The sequence below is a fragment of the Astyanax mexicanus genome, chromosome 3, assembly GCF_023375975.1.
Source record: "Astyanax mexicanus isolate ESR-SI-001 chromosome 3, AstMex3_surface, whole genome shotgun sequence".
NCBI lineage: Eukaryota > Metazoa > Chordata > Actinopteri > Characiformes > Acestrorhamphidae > Astyanax > Astyanax mexicanus.
Genome location: NC_064410.1, coordinates 7,077,826 through 7,094,278, shown reverse-complemented (window position 1 = coordinate 7,094,278; position 16,453 = coordinate 7,077,826). Strand labels below are relative to the sequence as shown.

The 16,453-nt window shown below is 36.9% G+C and overlaps 1 protein-coding gene across 2 annotated transcripts in view; it reads left to right on the top strand.

The window, feature by feature from the left end:
* vwa3a (von Willebrand factor A domain containing 3A) overlaps positions 1-16,162 on the top strand; it is a 28,292-nt gene extending 12,130 nt beyond the window's left edge. For both annotated transcript variants that reach the window (XM_049476085.1, XM_015602304.3), the window contains exons 19-33: positions 288-429; positions 1,328-1,520; positions 3,172-3,242; positions 4,395-4,559; positions 5,434-5,500; positions 7,537-7,641; positions 7,860-7,957; positions 8,044-8,196; positions 9,923-10,031; positions 10,475-10,619; positions 11,244-11,388; positions 13,270-13,421; positions 14,447-14,570; positions 15,239-15,336; positions 15,440-16,162. In XM_049476085.1, coding sequence (XP_049332042.1) covers positions 288-429; positions 1,328-1,520; positions 3,172-3,242; positions 4,395-4,559; positions 5,434-5,500; positions 7,537-7,641; positions 7,860-7,957; positions 8,044-8,196; positions 9,923-10,031; positions 10,475-10,619; positions 11,244-11,388; positions 13,270-13,421; positions 14,447-14,570; positions 15,239-15,336; positions 15,440-15,476 — 1,804 coding nt within the window. In that variant the 3' untranslated portion in view covers positions 15,477-16,162. The remainder of the gene's footprint in view (positions 1-287; positions 430-1,327; positions 1,521-3,171; positions 3,243-4,394; positions 4,560-5,433; positions 5,501-7,536; positions 7,642-7,859; positions 7,958-8,043; positions 8,197-9,922; positions 10,032-10,474; positions 10,620-11,243; positions 11,389-13,269; positions 13,422-14,446; positions 14,571-15,238; positions 15,337-15,439) is intronic.
* Positions 16,163-16,453: the final 291 nt, after the last annotated feature.

Sequence of the window (16,453 nt, the reverse complement as noted above, 5' to 3'; positions counted from 1 at the left end):
CTGTTTCTGCAATACCCTACATCACTGCTTCCTGTGGGTTTGGCTCCTGTTCCAATACATGATTTAATTCACCTGCTCAGGTATGCAAACCTGTGAATGATCTTGTACCAAAAGCAAAAGCTGTACAGAGCCAGTCTACTCCAAATGTATTAGTCCTTTTACAGTTTTGGAACTTGTGTATTTAATGTCCATTTCCGGTCACAAGACACATATAGGCTAATCATATTTGTGGTTTTGTCTTTTTTGGTTTTAATCAAATGTAATAATCTCTTCCTCTTTCTCTGTAGGTGGATTCAGGGTCTAGAATGTGGAGGAGACCGTTACACGTTAGCAGCTATTCTACATGCAGCAGAGGCAGAATTAAGCACTGATTCCTCTCTGACCTCAGGAGTTTATCTCTTCACCACTGGAATGCCGGACCAGGACCCTGTAAGACCCACACACTCACACAGCTTATGCAGCAGATGTAGTTTCCCAGCTATACGACAAGTATTTAGTAATATCAAAGGCTGAAAGCTGAAAAAGTGGCTAGTCATATTTATAGTATGCAAATGTAAAGAACCAGTCAAAAGTTTGGACACACTTTGTCATTCAGTATTTATTTATTTTTTTTTCTATATTGTAAATTAATACTGAAGTCATCCAGAAAATAAAATAACACATAAGGAATCATGTAGTAAGTGTTAAACAAACCAAAATACCTGCAATGTGAAGCATTAAGCTGCTCTTATCTTGGGATGCTGTTAACTTGTGGTTTCTGAGGCTGGTAACTCTTGTTCTTCCTTTTCTGGGGTGGTCCTGATGAGAGCCAGTTTCATCATAACGTTTTTGATGGTCTTTGCGACTGCACTTGTGGATACTTTCAAGTTCTTAATATTTATCAAATTGATTGACCTTCATTTCTTATTTTTTTTTCTTTAATTAGTTGAGTAGTTCTTGCTTTTCATAATATGGATTAGAACATTACTTAAATAGGGCTATTCACTGTATACCAAAAGACATTAAAGCCCTATCCGGACGTGATTCGTTTTTCAGGGGGTCCTAGGGTAATTTTCTCTTTTATGGGGGGTCCTCTGTGATTTTATTTCCTTCTTTCCTTCTCAGACGTCCTCTGAGAAAATTGCAGGTTGAATTATCAACTGTTTTTCGGTGAACTCTGTGGTCCTCAGGTAATTTTAGTCCTGTCCAGACTCACGTCTCTGAGTTTCGTCTCCTCGCGTTTAATGAAAAAGCTATTTGTCCACTGCTGCGCACTGTAGTTACACTTTGGGCGTTCGTTTCCATGGAGATCCACAAAAAATAAGTGTTCACTGGCTTGTGTCCACAGGTGACAGTCTCTACATACATGTCAGAAGTCTGTAATAATCCACGTCTGAAGATCCATGTGATTCTTTTTGCTGGAGAGAACATGCTGGCTCGTTCCCTGACACCTCGCTACGTGACCTGGGCTGAGACGGCTCAGGTGCTGCGGGGTCTTGCACATGCGAGCAAAGGCCGCTTCCACTGGATAACTGACACAGGTAGAGCTAAAAAATGAGAGTTATTTTGCAGTTTTATGTTACACTGGTTCAATTCAGGGTTTTATATGAATAGATTTGTTAAAGGGGGCCTGAGAATGGAAAACTATATTTAATTTGGAATATATGAATAATGAGAGTTATTAGTACGTGGAGCTGGGCTACAACTAATGAATGTTTTAGTAGTGGACAAATCTTTTTTTTAATGATATAAACAGCATAACATGGAATTTAAATGCCATTTAAATGACCAGAAGACATTTAAAAATGGACAATTTGGAAAGTTTTGATATTTAGTGAGTAAATATGTATTGTGTTGTGTTTGGGCACTTTTGGAGACCAAGTGGAGAGAAAACTGTGTTTCTGTTCACAGCTTTGTGTATAATCGACATCTCGATGATTATATTGACTAGTTGTTACAGCCCTAATTTGCTGCATTTCATTGAACTTGGTTAACTAGGAAGTTGGATGTTGAAGCAGTAGGCCTGTCACAATAATTGCAATATTGACAATAAATGAACATGATCTCAATAATTTTTGATTATCGTGATATCGTTGTTGTGTTTATTTGTATGTTTGTTCACATATATAACAGTGAACAGTATTTTATCCAGTCATGCTTCAATAACTGTGACTCCATACTCACAGTGTGGACTAAAGTAGGTGAAAAAATAAGTATAAAATTTTCAAACTAATAATAATAAATGATTTTCAATTTTTGTTGGCTTTAAAAAGTGTACAATTGCTTTTTTATGCTATTCTTTTTCATTCTTTCAGTTTAATTTAATAGTCTTAAAATGACAAAAATATTGTATATCGCAATAATTTCTGGGACAATATATCGACTACCACAAAATCCTATTGTGACAGGCCTATGGAGCAGTGAAAGACGGCACACCCGAGTAAACATTCAGATAATTGTAAACCATTTTAAAAACCTTTTTAGCTAAAGTTTACTACAACTAGTTTGCCAGTTCTTTTCCAGTGTTTTATGAATCTAACAAAAATATATATTCACCCAGAGATAAATTGGTTTGGATAGTTTTATTTTTTCCCTTTTTCCCTTTAATAAATAAAATTATTATTTAAAAAGTACTTTTTAAATTTACTCAGGTTATCTTTGTCTGATATTAACGTTCTTTTGATAATCGAAAAAATATTAGTATGACAAAAAAGAAAAAAAAATGTCACACCACTGTATATTAAACCTAAACTACACAGTAAATGCATTTTTTTGGAACCTGTAAAACATCTCTCTCTGAGAAATCCCCTCCCTGCCCCAGGGAAATAAGCAGCACTCGGCACACTCATGTCATCACCTTGTTAGGCCTCAGCGTGGTGCACTTACCCCCCACTTAAACGCTCAAGCTCCTGTGATGAGCTTAATTGTGATCATTACCATCAGAATATAAAAGCACTGTCGTGGCTACGGCACAATATGGCAATTAGTGGCCACCTGAGTTTCCTGCTTGAGTGGAACTGACGTCAGTAATGAAAGTCAGGGCTGGAGTAAAGAACGCAGCACTTAGCGAAGCTGACAATACAGGTACTCCATCACAACAAACAAACAAACAAGCAGTGTGTATGTGTGTGTGTGTGTGTGTGTGTACGAAATGGAAAATATGAGCCTCACTCATGTCCTCTTAACCTCTAGGTATAGTGGAGAGTGATGACGTCATTGCCCTAATTGGAGAAATGGAGACGGCTGCTAATTACTGGCAGAAGGTGAGACTAGACTGCCATTTTACACAAGCAGCACAGAGACTGTACTGGAACTCTTTGAACTCAGAATCATATAAGGGTGGGACAATATATTGATATTGTGATATATCATATTGTTTTGATTGTACCAAATCGATACTTGGAGTCAAATGTCCATATTTATGTTAAAATATTTGAATGACTAAAGTTACTGCTTCATTACTCCATGTGGTGGCGCTAATCAAATGAATAGGGTAAACCTGTGGTGAAGAATATTGTTTGTCACATTCAGTAAAAAATAATTATTTGATCCCCTGACAAAAAAGGTGTATAATTTTTTATGGTAGGTTTATTTTAACCAAAGACAGAAGATCAACAAGTGTTTTAGAAAAAAAAATATTTTGTGTTTGATTAAGTAAAATAAGTATTTGATCTCCCACTAACCAAAAAGATTTCTGACCATCTTAGAACAGTTATGTGCCTATAAGACACACAAATTAGTCCTGTCCCTTTAAGAAAACACTATTAATTTGTATAACAGACCACAGAAGTCAGAGAATCAGTCTCTTCCTTTTAGGCCACCATTGGCCTAAAGGGGACCATTGGCAAGGGACAAGGGACAAGACTGTAGAACTGCACAGGGCTGTAGAACTGGGGCTTCATGCACAATCTCACCTCTCGGGATAAGGATGATTCTGAGGAAGAAAGGATGAGCTTGTTAATGATCTCAAGGAAGCTGGGTGCACAGTCACCAAAAACCTTTACTAACACACTTCGCCTTAATGGATCAAGATAATGCAGCACCCACAAAGGCCCTCTACTGTTTGCCAATTCACATCTAAATGATTCTTCTGACTTCACCGCATTGAGAGGCTCCTGATGGGTCTTCCAGCATGACAATGACTCAAAATATACAACCAAGGGAACACAAATGTCTTGAAGTCTAATAGAGAACCGTATTGTGATCATATCAGTCTTAGAGAATCACAGTATTGTAATATTATTGATATCACGGGCAGTGTATGGTGATAATATCATGCCCTGAGATGTCCTGTTATTTCCACCACTACTCAGAACCAGGATTTATTGCCCAAGTACTGATCTGTACTAGCACTGGAGCTCTTCAGCGAAGATACAGCTGGGTAACGTTCTGTGTATCTCATCACTTTTTTGCAGTGCTGTGAGTTACTGGATTCTCTGGTTCAGAGGAGCTCCAGCAGAATGGATGCAGAAGAGGCCCAATCTCAAGAGTGCTGTAACCCAGTCCAGTGCTCCCAGACTTGGACGCGAGGGCACAAACTGCCCCCTCCGAGACCCACACAGCTGAGCTTGGCCAGGCTGGTCAGTTTATCTACCAATCCCTAACATATTATACACACTGTCTCAATCACATATAACAGAAATATACTTCTGTATTATATAGGGGGAAGAAAATATCAGTATATCAAAATATTGCAAAATTATGTTCTGTAATACTATATTAATTCCCAAAAACACTGTCTATATTTTTAGTTAATAGTTTAAGTGTAAAGAAAGGTGTCAGACACCGTTTAATACTATAGTTTTCCTAAAATTGTATTTAAAAATTCACAATATATAAGCCCTACATCTAATGATAATTTATGATATATGTTTTTTCATTAGTCTGTGAATTCTATATTCTATATCCATTCATAAAACATACTAAACAGTTTTTTTTGTGCATGTGTGTGTTCTATAGAAATAATGCTACCATAATAATAACAATTATATTTATTATATTATAATAAATATAATATATTAAATTAATAATATTACAATTGTTTCTATAGTCATCCTCTCTTAAAATACACAGTAGTGAAATTGAGCGTTCAGACATTCGGCGCTGTTTATTATTTGAATAATTAATGTATCAGGACAAACCTGGGCAACAAAACATATCTTACAGTCACATGTTCCAATACTTTTGCTAACAAGAAAAAATGTGTGGGTTCAGACAGAATGAGCTATCTTCTGAACAGTGTATCAGATCCAGATGTAAATACCTGGAAATAAAAATTAAAACATATTCATCTTTTAAAGTCAAACCCAAAGGTTTTCAGACTACAGCAGAAATAATGGGATTGGCCTCAATGCTCCAATACTTTTGGAGGAGACTGTAAACTTTAAGCACTAATTTCTACTATGTATTATATTATTAGTTAATTAACAAGCTGTTTGGTTTCTGAGCACACAGGAGAGTAAGGAGGGGAAGAGATCACAAACATGGAGACCAAGCAGTGCTAAAGCAGTCATTCCTCCAGGTGAGTGATGCAGTGACCACTCAGGAGAAAATTTCAGCACAATGAAGCCAGTAATGTCCTTCTGTAATCTATAATGAAAAGAACATGTCAGAGAACAGTAAAGATCTTTAAAGTAATGTAAAATTAATACACCAACATTTACAAATGGATCATGAATTCTTATCTCAGAGAACATCTTAGGAATGCCCGCACTTATTTCAGTTTTTAGGTTTTATCTTGAGTGAGGTTACATAGACCAATTGGCAGCAGTGAAGTCACAAGAGGATTAGTAAGATACCAGTAAGTTACTGATGTTGAATGATCCATTCCGGATCATAAGCAGAATTCCAGCTCCTGTTCAGAAGTAGCGGACACTACCCTATTACTCTAGACCAGGAGTACTTAGATATGTAGTCTACGAAGTTTGCAGTGCTTAAAAATGGTCTATAGATAACAGTGATATAAATCCTGTGCTTTCCACATTCAGTACAAAACATACACTGATGGCCTAAAGAAGTATTGTTTTGGGGTGCCTACTCATTAATTTGTGTAAAATTGGAGTAATTATTTTTTTCAGATACTTACAAATACAGAGTTTTGTACCCTCACAATGTGACTGTTTCCCTCTACGTCCCTCTACTTCACTGCTAGATTCTGCTCTCAAATTTGGGACAGATTCCAAGCAAACGATTTGTGGCCTATATGAACTTTTCACGATAAATATTCTGACTACTCTGTATACCCTGAAAAGAAGGTGGGAAGAAGACCTAGGCAAACAAATGCCAGAAGAAATCTGTCAACAGCGCTCTGTGGTGCAGTTTAAGGTAGTACACCGTCTTCATTGATGTAAAGTGAGACTGTCATGTAGGACTCTACATGTAACAGATGTAAACAAGATCCAGCAAATCTATTACACATGTTTTGGACATGTCCAAAGCTATATTGGTTTTGGCAATCCATTTTTAATACTCTGTCTGAAATTCTGGGAACCCCGCTGGACTATTCGTCTTATATTGCATTGTTTGGTGTCCTACCAACAAATACTTACTTAAGTCACCGTAAACAAAATATGCTGGCTTTCTGAACTTTGTTAGCCAGACGACTTAGACTGTTTAAGTGGAAAGACTTTAGTCCTTCAACCTAAGCCCACTGGATCCGAGAGGTTATGCAGCATGTTAAACTGGAGAACATAAGGTACACTCTTCAAGGGTCAGTACAGAGGTTTTATACAATTTGGCAACCATTCTTAAATTTTGTGGAAAACATGAAAGCCGGAAACATGACCTGTTAAATTTAGAAAAGTAATATACAGCAGCCATTTAATATTTATTTATTTATTGTGTATAAATCTATTTTTATGTACCGGTACATTCATTTTATTAATGTATTTCCTACTGATCCTTTCTTTTTTTTACATGCTTATATTTAATATTTATGTAAAGGGATTTTTTTTTGCAGGTCTGAAGGGTGGGGTGCAGTGGGGAGGCAGTGGGGTTAAAAGTGCACAGACATGTTTGTATCCTGTATGTGCTAAATTTAATTTAAAAAAGGAGTAATTTTGGAGCATTGCTGTGAAGATTTGATTGCAGACAGCAACAAGGACTGTAGCGAGGTCAGGATGTTGTTTGCTACAGAAATTAGAGAGTGGCATCCATGTCTATACTAATTTTATTCTGTTCCTTTCACATGAAATGACTGATTAAAAACACTTTTCCTTAGAAGTGATATACAGTCACCTCTTGTTGTGGGCCTAGTCTACCTGTTTGTGGCTTTACGCACAATTTCCTCCAGCCCAGGAGGCGCTAAACCATTTAAAATAAATAAAATAAATAAATAAAATCCAGTAGTAGATTTAAAAGTCCATAATATTTTCAGTTTAAAATGTAGCTTAAATGTTTACTGAGGAAAGTTCCAAACAATTTGTAGGCATACAGTATATGTTTATTTCATGTACAGATGGTTGAAGGTGATGTTTCCTTGCTTTTCAGCAGCAGTAATCTTCCGGGGGGATTCAGTGAGTATTAACTCGAAGGGTATTTTATTTTTGTTGTTTTCAGCACATCCAGTGGACAGTTGGAAACCAGCCAGGCAAGTAAACTCTGCCAAACAGAGGAAGACCAAAATAACACAATCTGTTTTCTACTTGGAAGACGGCAACCTGGGTGAGTCCTGTAGCTCCTTAGCTCTGAATCATTTATTGTGTCTTACAAAATGTGATCTATACTATTATTTCTTAAAAAAATGAAAAAAAAATGCAATGTGTGGTTTTGCATTTAATGTTTTTAATGTTTGGCATTGTAACTTTTCACTCTGCAAGATATTTGGTTCAGTTTCATACACCTTCATTTTTTAACTAGTTTTGTGCGTTTTTTCTCTTCAGGGACAGTTTTTAAGAAATATCTAAAGCCCAAGAGTGTTCAGAAGTATATCAGCACCGTTACAATTCCTAAACAGGAGGACATCTGCTCCACCAAACAGGTTTTACTCTTTATATTCTCTCTAGCATGCAACTATCAGCCAAACTAAACTCAAATACTGTTTTTACTCCTTTTGTTTCCTTGCAGTGGCTAAAATCGTTTGGTATTAGGAGTCAGAAACTTGATCTGCACAAGTTAGTGTCTGGACCTGAATGCACTCATCGCAAGAAACTGGTGCGGACTGTACACAAGAGCGTATCTGCAAAGTACTGCGCCATTTTTCCTAGTGTACAAGTAAATGTAAGTATAGTTAATATCTAAATAGAATAAACTCATATTGAGTTAAGCCAAAAGTCCTCCTAACTCATTTTTTTTTTTTATTTTGGTACAATATGTACAATAATTATTAAGTTAAGACAAATTGTGTAGGATGTTTAGGCCCAATCTCATTTTACCCCTTGGCCTTACCACTTACCCCTACCCCTTGTTTTCGAGTGTGACCCTTCCCCTTCGAAAAGAGTTGAAAGGGAAAGGGGTAAAATCCTTTACCTAAGAATTAGCACCCGATACGGCATAAGAAGCGCTAAAGTCCAGTAACCTAGCTGCTGCTGGTTAAACTAGTTAACTCTAGGGCTTTATTGTATGTCTTCAGAAAGGGGGCAGTTGGTGTAGAAATTAATTATTATTGTCCTATTCTTAATTCCTCTGTATTGGGGAGCTGAATTTCACTTTGATTAGCGTTTATTTTATTTTATATTTCCGTTACGCCTTGAATGCTGCAGCCCCTGCCATCTGTTGCATCATTTAAGGTGGAACGGGAAAGTTAGCTAGCTATTGAGACACACTACTATTGATCTTTTTCATGCTTGTTATGAAGAATCTGGCAATAAAACATTGGTAATAAACTATAGTAATATAGTGCTAATTTTCACTTTTAACAAGGAAAATAATTCGATTTGTGGGTTTCTTACCAGTGATTCTCATAATCCTCGGTTTGAAGTGTGCATCTGAAAAATCTTTGTTTGAAGGGCTAACAAGCCCCTATCCCTTTTACACAGAAGCGTGGCGTGCATACGCAAAACAGAGGGGTAGGGGTAAGGAGTAGGACCAAGGGGTGAAATAGGATTGGGCCTTAGTCTGTGGCTCCTTCACCTCAGTTTGCTTAATGTAACTCCTGTCCTCAGACTGGGTGGCTGCTTTTAGGAGTCAGATAAATATGTACACAGGAAATTTGTCAGTGTTAAATCAACACTTATTAGTGTTAAACTTTACACTCTCAGGGTTAATTTAACACTAACAGTGTTGATTTAACACTGCCAAATTTCCTGTGTATTATTGATCAAACTGAGATGCAGACACAAGAAACTAACTTGTACTATGAATACACTGCAAATTTTTAATCTTAGCAAGTTAAGTCCTTTCAAATAAAGTTTAAATATCTGATATTTCAAATTGTTTCTTTGTTTTTAGAATTTTATAGAATATTTGACTTATTTCTAATCTATATTCTTTTATAGTTTTAAGTACTTTAATCTACTGAAAGTTTTGTCTTTCACTGTCAGATATTTTTGTTTGTTTCAAGCATTATTTCTTGGGAGAAACTAAATTATCCTAAAAGCAAAAACATTTATCAATACAATAAAACACTTTTTTTAGTAGGTCAAATTACTTGAAACAAGTACAAGGACGTTTTAAATAAGTTATTATTTCTTATAATATTACTAAAGAATCTTAAAATGAGAAATATTATATATTTAGGCTACATTTAGGAGGATTTCACTTGCTAAGATATAATTATTAACAGTATAAAGCTAAAATGAACCCTAATCATGAAAGTTTGTATGTTTTCACACAACTGATGAAGGAATTGATCATTTGTTAATGAGGACAGTGTTCCTCCAGGGAAGTTTAACATCCTGGCCCAGATGACGTCATTCAGTACAGCTGGCACTACTGATACGTCTGTGGTTGCGTATGCAGCCGCATGCAATTTTAATGTTTGTTTGTTTGTTTTTTCTGTCGCTAGGGAAGTGTGCGACATCTTCTTCTGAGCCCGGCTGAGTTAAAGCAGTACCTGATTCAGGTGGAGAAAGTTCTGCAGCGCTATGCTCAGAGGATGCAGTGGCTGCTCTCAGGTATACACCGTAGAAATTTCATGAAGTCAAAAATTACATTTAAAATTTAACCATTCAGCCCAATAATTTATAATTCAAAATAGTGTAATTTCAATAATCTAAGAATTGCGCAGTCAGTATAATAAATAGAGTCGTTATCATACTGGTGACTGAGGATGGTTGATCTGGCCCAAAACTAATATCTAATAATATTTCAGGATATTAAATTATGTTTGCTGATATGACAAAACATTATATACCGTATTAAAGTTCATTTAAAAAAAAAAAACTAATTTAGAAAAAAAAAGTTTATACATTTAATTGAAACAAAAAAAAAACGGTAAATGTTTGTCTATTTTATAAACAAACGACTTTATATAGTATAGCAAAATAAAAAATGTGACAAAGATTAAAGAAATATACCAATATATCAACAAATCTGAAGTGTTATCCCTCTCCTGTAGGCAGCAGGCGTGTGTTCGGCTGTGTCGTGGAGAGGGCTGTATGTGTTGTGCTGGACGTGTCCGGCTCCATGGCCCCCTGTGTGCCCGAGCTGCAGAAGGAGCTAGCCTCACTGATCTGGGAGCAGCTGCATGCTAACAGTGTGAGGTGAGAGGGGTGTGTGTATGTGAGGTTTAAGCTGATTCTGCTGTGTGTTAGTGTTTATGATCATTCAGTGTGTGAAGAGCAGGTTTGTATGGGGTTAGGATTGTACATTTTTTTTTATTTTTATAAATAAAGTTCAAAGTTCAAGTTCATATTCATAAAGTTTTAAGAGGTCAGAAATCAATATTTGATGGAATGTCTCTGGTTTTTAATCACAGTTTTTCTGCATCTTGGCATCATGTTCTCCTCCACCAGTCTTACACACTGATTTTGGATACCTTTATGCCTTTACTCCTGATGCAAAAATTCAAGCAGTTTAGCTTGGCTTGATGGCTTGTGATCATATCATATCTTGATTATATTCCAGAGGATTTTAACTTGGTAAAATCAAAGAAACTCATCAGTTTAAGTGGTCTCTTATTTTCTTTCAGAGGTGTATTATATATATATATATATATATATATATATATATATATATATATATATATATATATGCTTTCTGTTTTGTATTCGCAACCTATACTTTTTTGTTGGATTCTTAAAAAATTGTTTGCAGATTTTATATATTTAAAAAAAATATTTTGTACTGTAATTTTTTAAATTTTTGGTTCAAAATGACTTCCATAGGTTTAGCATGGTGGCGTTCTCTGGAGAGGTGCGAGTGTGGCAGGTGGAGCTGGTGGAGGCCTCAGAGGAGCGGTGTAAAGAGGCTGTACAGTGGCTGGGTCAGCTCAGCACCCATGGGGGCACCTCCAGCCTTCAGGCCTTGCAGGTAAATGCATACACTCTGCCTGCCAGTGGAATCAAGGAACACTGAGTCATGGTGACAAAAATCCCTTTGAACCCTTTTAGTGAAAGATTTTATTTCAAATAATGTTTCAGTTCTTTGTAAAATTATACCATAACGAAGAGGACATCTGACAGATTCACATACGGCCCTATTTTAGCGATCTACAGCACACCGGTCAATTGCGGATCGCACAGCTGGATTTAGGGAGTGTCAGTGTGTCTTTGGTATTGTGAGGGCTAAAAAAAAAAAGCCTTGTTTGGCTCAAAATGTACAAAAGGCATGTACTAATTCTCTTATTTAATAATGGGTGTGTTTTTGGCGTAAAGTAACATAAGTAAAATCAGTGTGTCAGTTGCTATTCCTGTAAGAGGCAGGTGAGCTCTGACTTTGGCACATTCATATCTTAACAGCACAGAGGATACTGACCTGCGTGTTCACACTGTGAAGGTATGACAGCAACTCATTTAATAGAACAGCAATGTTATTTTATTCTTTATTCTGTTTATTTAAAATTAAAAGTCCGGTTTGCGCTCTGCAGCGTGCATGGCTGACCTATAAGAATGGCAAATGATTGTTGTCTAGGTTCATTTCAGTCAGTGGCGTAGCTGTGTTTTCTGCCACCAAAATAGCAACACGCCAGATATTTAACTGAACACACCTCACTTCCAGGTCACCACGCCCATCAGTGTAGATTAATTCCTAAACTCTGATGCTATTTTAACAGCTCAGGTGTAAGACGTGAAAATAGAGTGTTAGTAGCAAAGTACCTTGCACGGGGTGTAAAAATATAAAAAACTATCAAAAAGTAAAAAACAGCAAAAATGAAGATACAAGGTTATTGTGTAACATTGGCAATAGGACTGTGCATTACCAAAATCACAGGGTTATCATAGTTATATTTCAGTAGATCACAATATATAGCACAATTGTCATATTCGGCACAAGACTCAGACACTCGCAGAGACAGATTTGAGATTTTATTAAAGAATTAGGTGGTACAGGGGTCAAAAACAGAAACAGTAAATAACCGGAAAACAGTAACCACGTAGGCAAAACCATACCATAAATGTCAACAGTCCAGAGAATCATAATCATGGAAGGCCAGCAGCAGAGGTAGACAAAAAGGCAGAAACGATAAACAGTCCAGGTTAAACACAGTAAATCCAAACAAAGAGGAGCAGGCAAAAATCGGCATCGAAAAAACTAAGAACAAGGTCATACACGAAAAAACTGAGATAGAGAACAGTAACGCTTTGTAACGAGGCAGAACCAACAATACTCAGCACAGGTGTGTGCGTGTAAGAAGCTCTTTTATAGTGCCAGAGATTAATACTCAGGATATCCGGGAGAAAGCATGTGATGCGTCATGTGATTGGGTGTGTGTGAGATGTCAGCGGGGGGTGCGCTCTGGGTAGTGTAGTTGATAGACTGAGAACCACCGTTAGAGCTGAGTGTGGGAGAAACAGGAGCGCTTTCAGCACCAGGCGTGACAACAATACTGAAAGCAAGCTGATATATTGTGACGGTTTAAATCAAATTTTAGGAAAATATATCATATCAGTAAAATCTAAGTAAAAGTTAAAAGTTTCCTTTTTTTTGCAATTAATGCAGAACAGCAGAATCCAACAACAGAGTGCTATCTTGTGGGCGGGGCTTAAACACAACTCAAAATCGAACACCTGTCTGACGTCAATATTAACATGGAAACTAATACAACTAATAATGATAGCAATGAGCATCACTATGTGCCTTGAGCTGGGTGTGTGTAAGGGCTTATTGTGTTATATGCTCAGTGGAGCTGATAAGGGTGACTTGTGGTGTTTTGATGTTTGTTAATTTGTCTGTGTGAAATGCTTCTATCAGGCGGGGTGTGCGTTTGGAGATTCGTTGGGTGTGTATCTGATCACTGATGGTAGGAATGACTGCAGCTGCAGCCTTGTGTTGAAGGAGGCTGAAAGACTGACCGCTGGGAAACACATCACTATTCACACCATCGCTTTCAACTGCCAGGACAGGTGAGCTGAAATACTCTATTTTAGTTTTTTATTTCAGAAAACTAATATCTATCTATAAACTGGATCGTTTAAATAGCAACAGAGTTGGGAATATATCTATGCTGATGGGCGTGGTGGTGTATAAATGAGGTGTGTTCAGGTACATTTCTGGCGTATTGCTATCTTGCCAATGGAAAACACAGGTGCATCACTGACTGAATGCAACCCAAAAAGATGTCCTCAGTCAGACGTTCATTGCTATCTTGGCAGTTGTCACCAGGCACATTCTCAATTCATGCATACCCCTGGTTCTTACACACACATGGACACGCAGCAGTGCACAAACCCATAGCCCGTGCTTGTTGGCAGATTTGCGACTTTTAAATCAACATAAAACAGAATACAATCAAGCTGCGTGGTGCACGGTTGACGGCTTGCCTTTAGATCGCTAAAATAAGGCATTGACTGATTTTAATTTCTTAATGTAATTTTTTTCTTTACTTAGTTGAGTAGTTCTTGCTTCTCATAATATGAAGTAATTAGAACATTACTCAAATATTTACTATTCACTGTATACCTGTAACTCTACCTCTTCACTACTTTACAACTGATGCTCTCAAACACATTAAAATACAAGAAATTTAAGTAAACTCTTGACAAATTCAGCACAGCTGTTAACTGAAAGCCTGAAGTCCAGGTGACTCTACCTCATAAAGCTGACTGAGAAAATCCAGCCGAGATGTGCAAAACTGACCATCTACATAAACATATATAACATATACTAGTTTGTTTAACACTTTTTTGTTTACTAAATGATTTCATATGTTTTCTTCATAGATTGGATGACTTTAGTGTTAATCTACAATGCAGAACATTTTAAAATGATAAAAAACTACTGGAGGTGTGCCTAAACGTTTGACTGGAAGTGTATATGAAAAAGAAATTATAAAAAAAATAAGGCATGTAATAGATGGAAAATAAAAGAAAAGCATTTCCTTGTTTTTCCCCCACACTGTTTTTCACTATACCATATTTTCCCCTGACAGAACAGCCAAGGAGTTTCTGAGGAAGCTGGCCCATAAAACTGGAGGCCGATTCCACGAGGCACCCTCAGAATCTCACACAGCTGCAGCCAGCGAACTCCTTACCAGCAGCTTCAGTGTAGGGGAGGTGAGCTGAACTAACCTGTTCAAAGTTTTATTTGAGATGCAGGTTTATGTAAAAACAGCAATGAAAATAAAACAACTAACAGTCCTTGCGACAGCAAAAAACATTGTTAAATGTTTAAATTTAAAAGATCTACTATGTTGTAAACAAATTATTAATTGACACTAGTTATAATATAATTAAACATTACTAAATTTTAATGCTTAAGAATGTTGTAAATATTGATGAATTGAGACATTACTAAAAAAAAATTGTAATACATAAGTGTTATAGAGAGTGCTATTACATGTAATATTGGCACTGCCACAATACCACAGTTCCATTATCACTGTTAATTGAAAGATTTCGAGTTAAAGAGGACGAGAAAATAGGATCTGTTTGGTTATAAACACTCTGCAAGGTTACCTGAATTTGGCGGAGTAATACATGGAGAACTTCGGTTTCAGTGCATTACCGGCTAATAACGGCACTCGTGGAACACCTTCCAGCCAATCACATTGCAGGGTCGGAACTACCTGTGGAATAATAATTATTTTACTATTCTCAGTTAATAATTAGTCGTATGTACAGTTAATTAATGTAAATGTATTGTAAAGTGTTACTAAATATTGTTCAATAACATCAAAGAAAAGCAGATAAACCTTTATGTTAACACCTGTATGTTCCCAAAGGATTCAGAGCTTCCATCATTTGAAGGCGATGATCTAAGGAGGCTGAGTGAAGAGATGGAAAAGTTGAGGATGTTTCAGAAGCAAGCCAGAGCATTCAGGTTTGGGTGACACTGAACAAAAAAAATTAACTTTTGGACTTTTAAAGTAATTCTGACATTAATCACTCTGTCACTTACTTTCAATTTATTTCTGTTTCCACAGGGAGATTTTATTATCGAAGAATCCAGAAGCAGAATAACTGTGAGAACGACAAAAGGACAAACCGATAAAAACAGCTTCATATTTTTTTCATATTTTTGGACTGCAGCAAATTTGAAAGTTTACGGCCTGGATACTTTGTGTGTCCTAAGTATCAAGATTATACTTGGATAAGACCAAACCACATACTAATATACAAGTTTAAACACACCCAGAACACATTTGTAACAACAGTAATTAAAAAGCCCATTGGTCAGCTGGTCCGAGACAAATTTAAGCCAAATGTTATACCAGTTATTTTTTATTATTTTATCTCTTTTTCTCCCCAATTTGAAAGGCCAAATACCCAACCCGCTCATTAGTCTTTCCTATCATTAGTAATGCACCCAGCACTAGGTTGTTGGAGGCCAGCACATGCCTCCTCTGATACATGTGAACTCAGACTCCGGTTCTACCCAAATTGGAAAAGCGCAGCGCAGCAACCCAGCTCTGTTACATCAGCTAACAGACACATGTGCTAACCAACTTAACATAGGATCAAAGAGGGGAGAGAGTGACATCAACCCACTCACCCACAGAGCACAACCAATTGTGCTCTCTCGGACTCCGGCTGCTGATGGTAAACAGCATGATCCAGGATGCAAACCAACAGTCCTCGGATCAGAGTCTCATAGCCTTATTTCACTGGATCACAAGCTTTTTTTAAATAAATGTTACTCTTGCAGAGCTACTTTGTATGTGTGAGTGTGTATGTCTGCTGTCTGTCTCTGAGATAATTACTACCCACTGCACTACACTACTATACACTATACTACACTGAACCAGTCAATGTTATAATTCATTGAGATAAAAGCACATGCATAAAAACGTAAACAGCCCTATTTTAGCGATCTGTTGGCGGACCATCATCCATGCACTGCGCAGCTTGATTTATGGCGTGCAAGTGAGTCTTTGCTATCGCATAAATAGACAGAGAGACAGACAGGTTGGTTGGGAGATAGACAAGTTGCTAGGTAG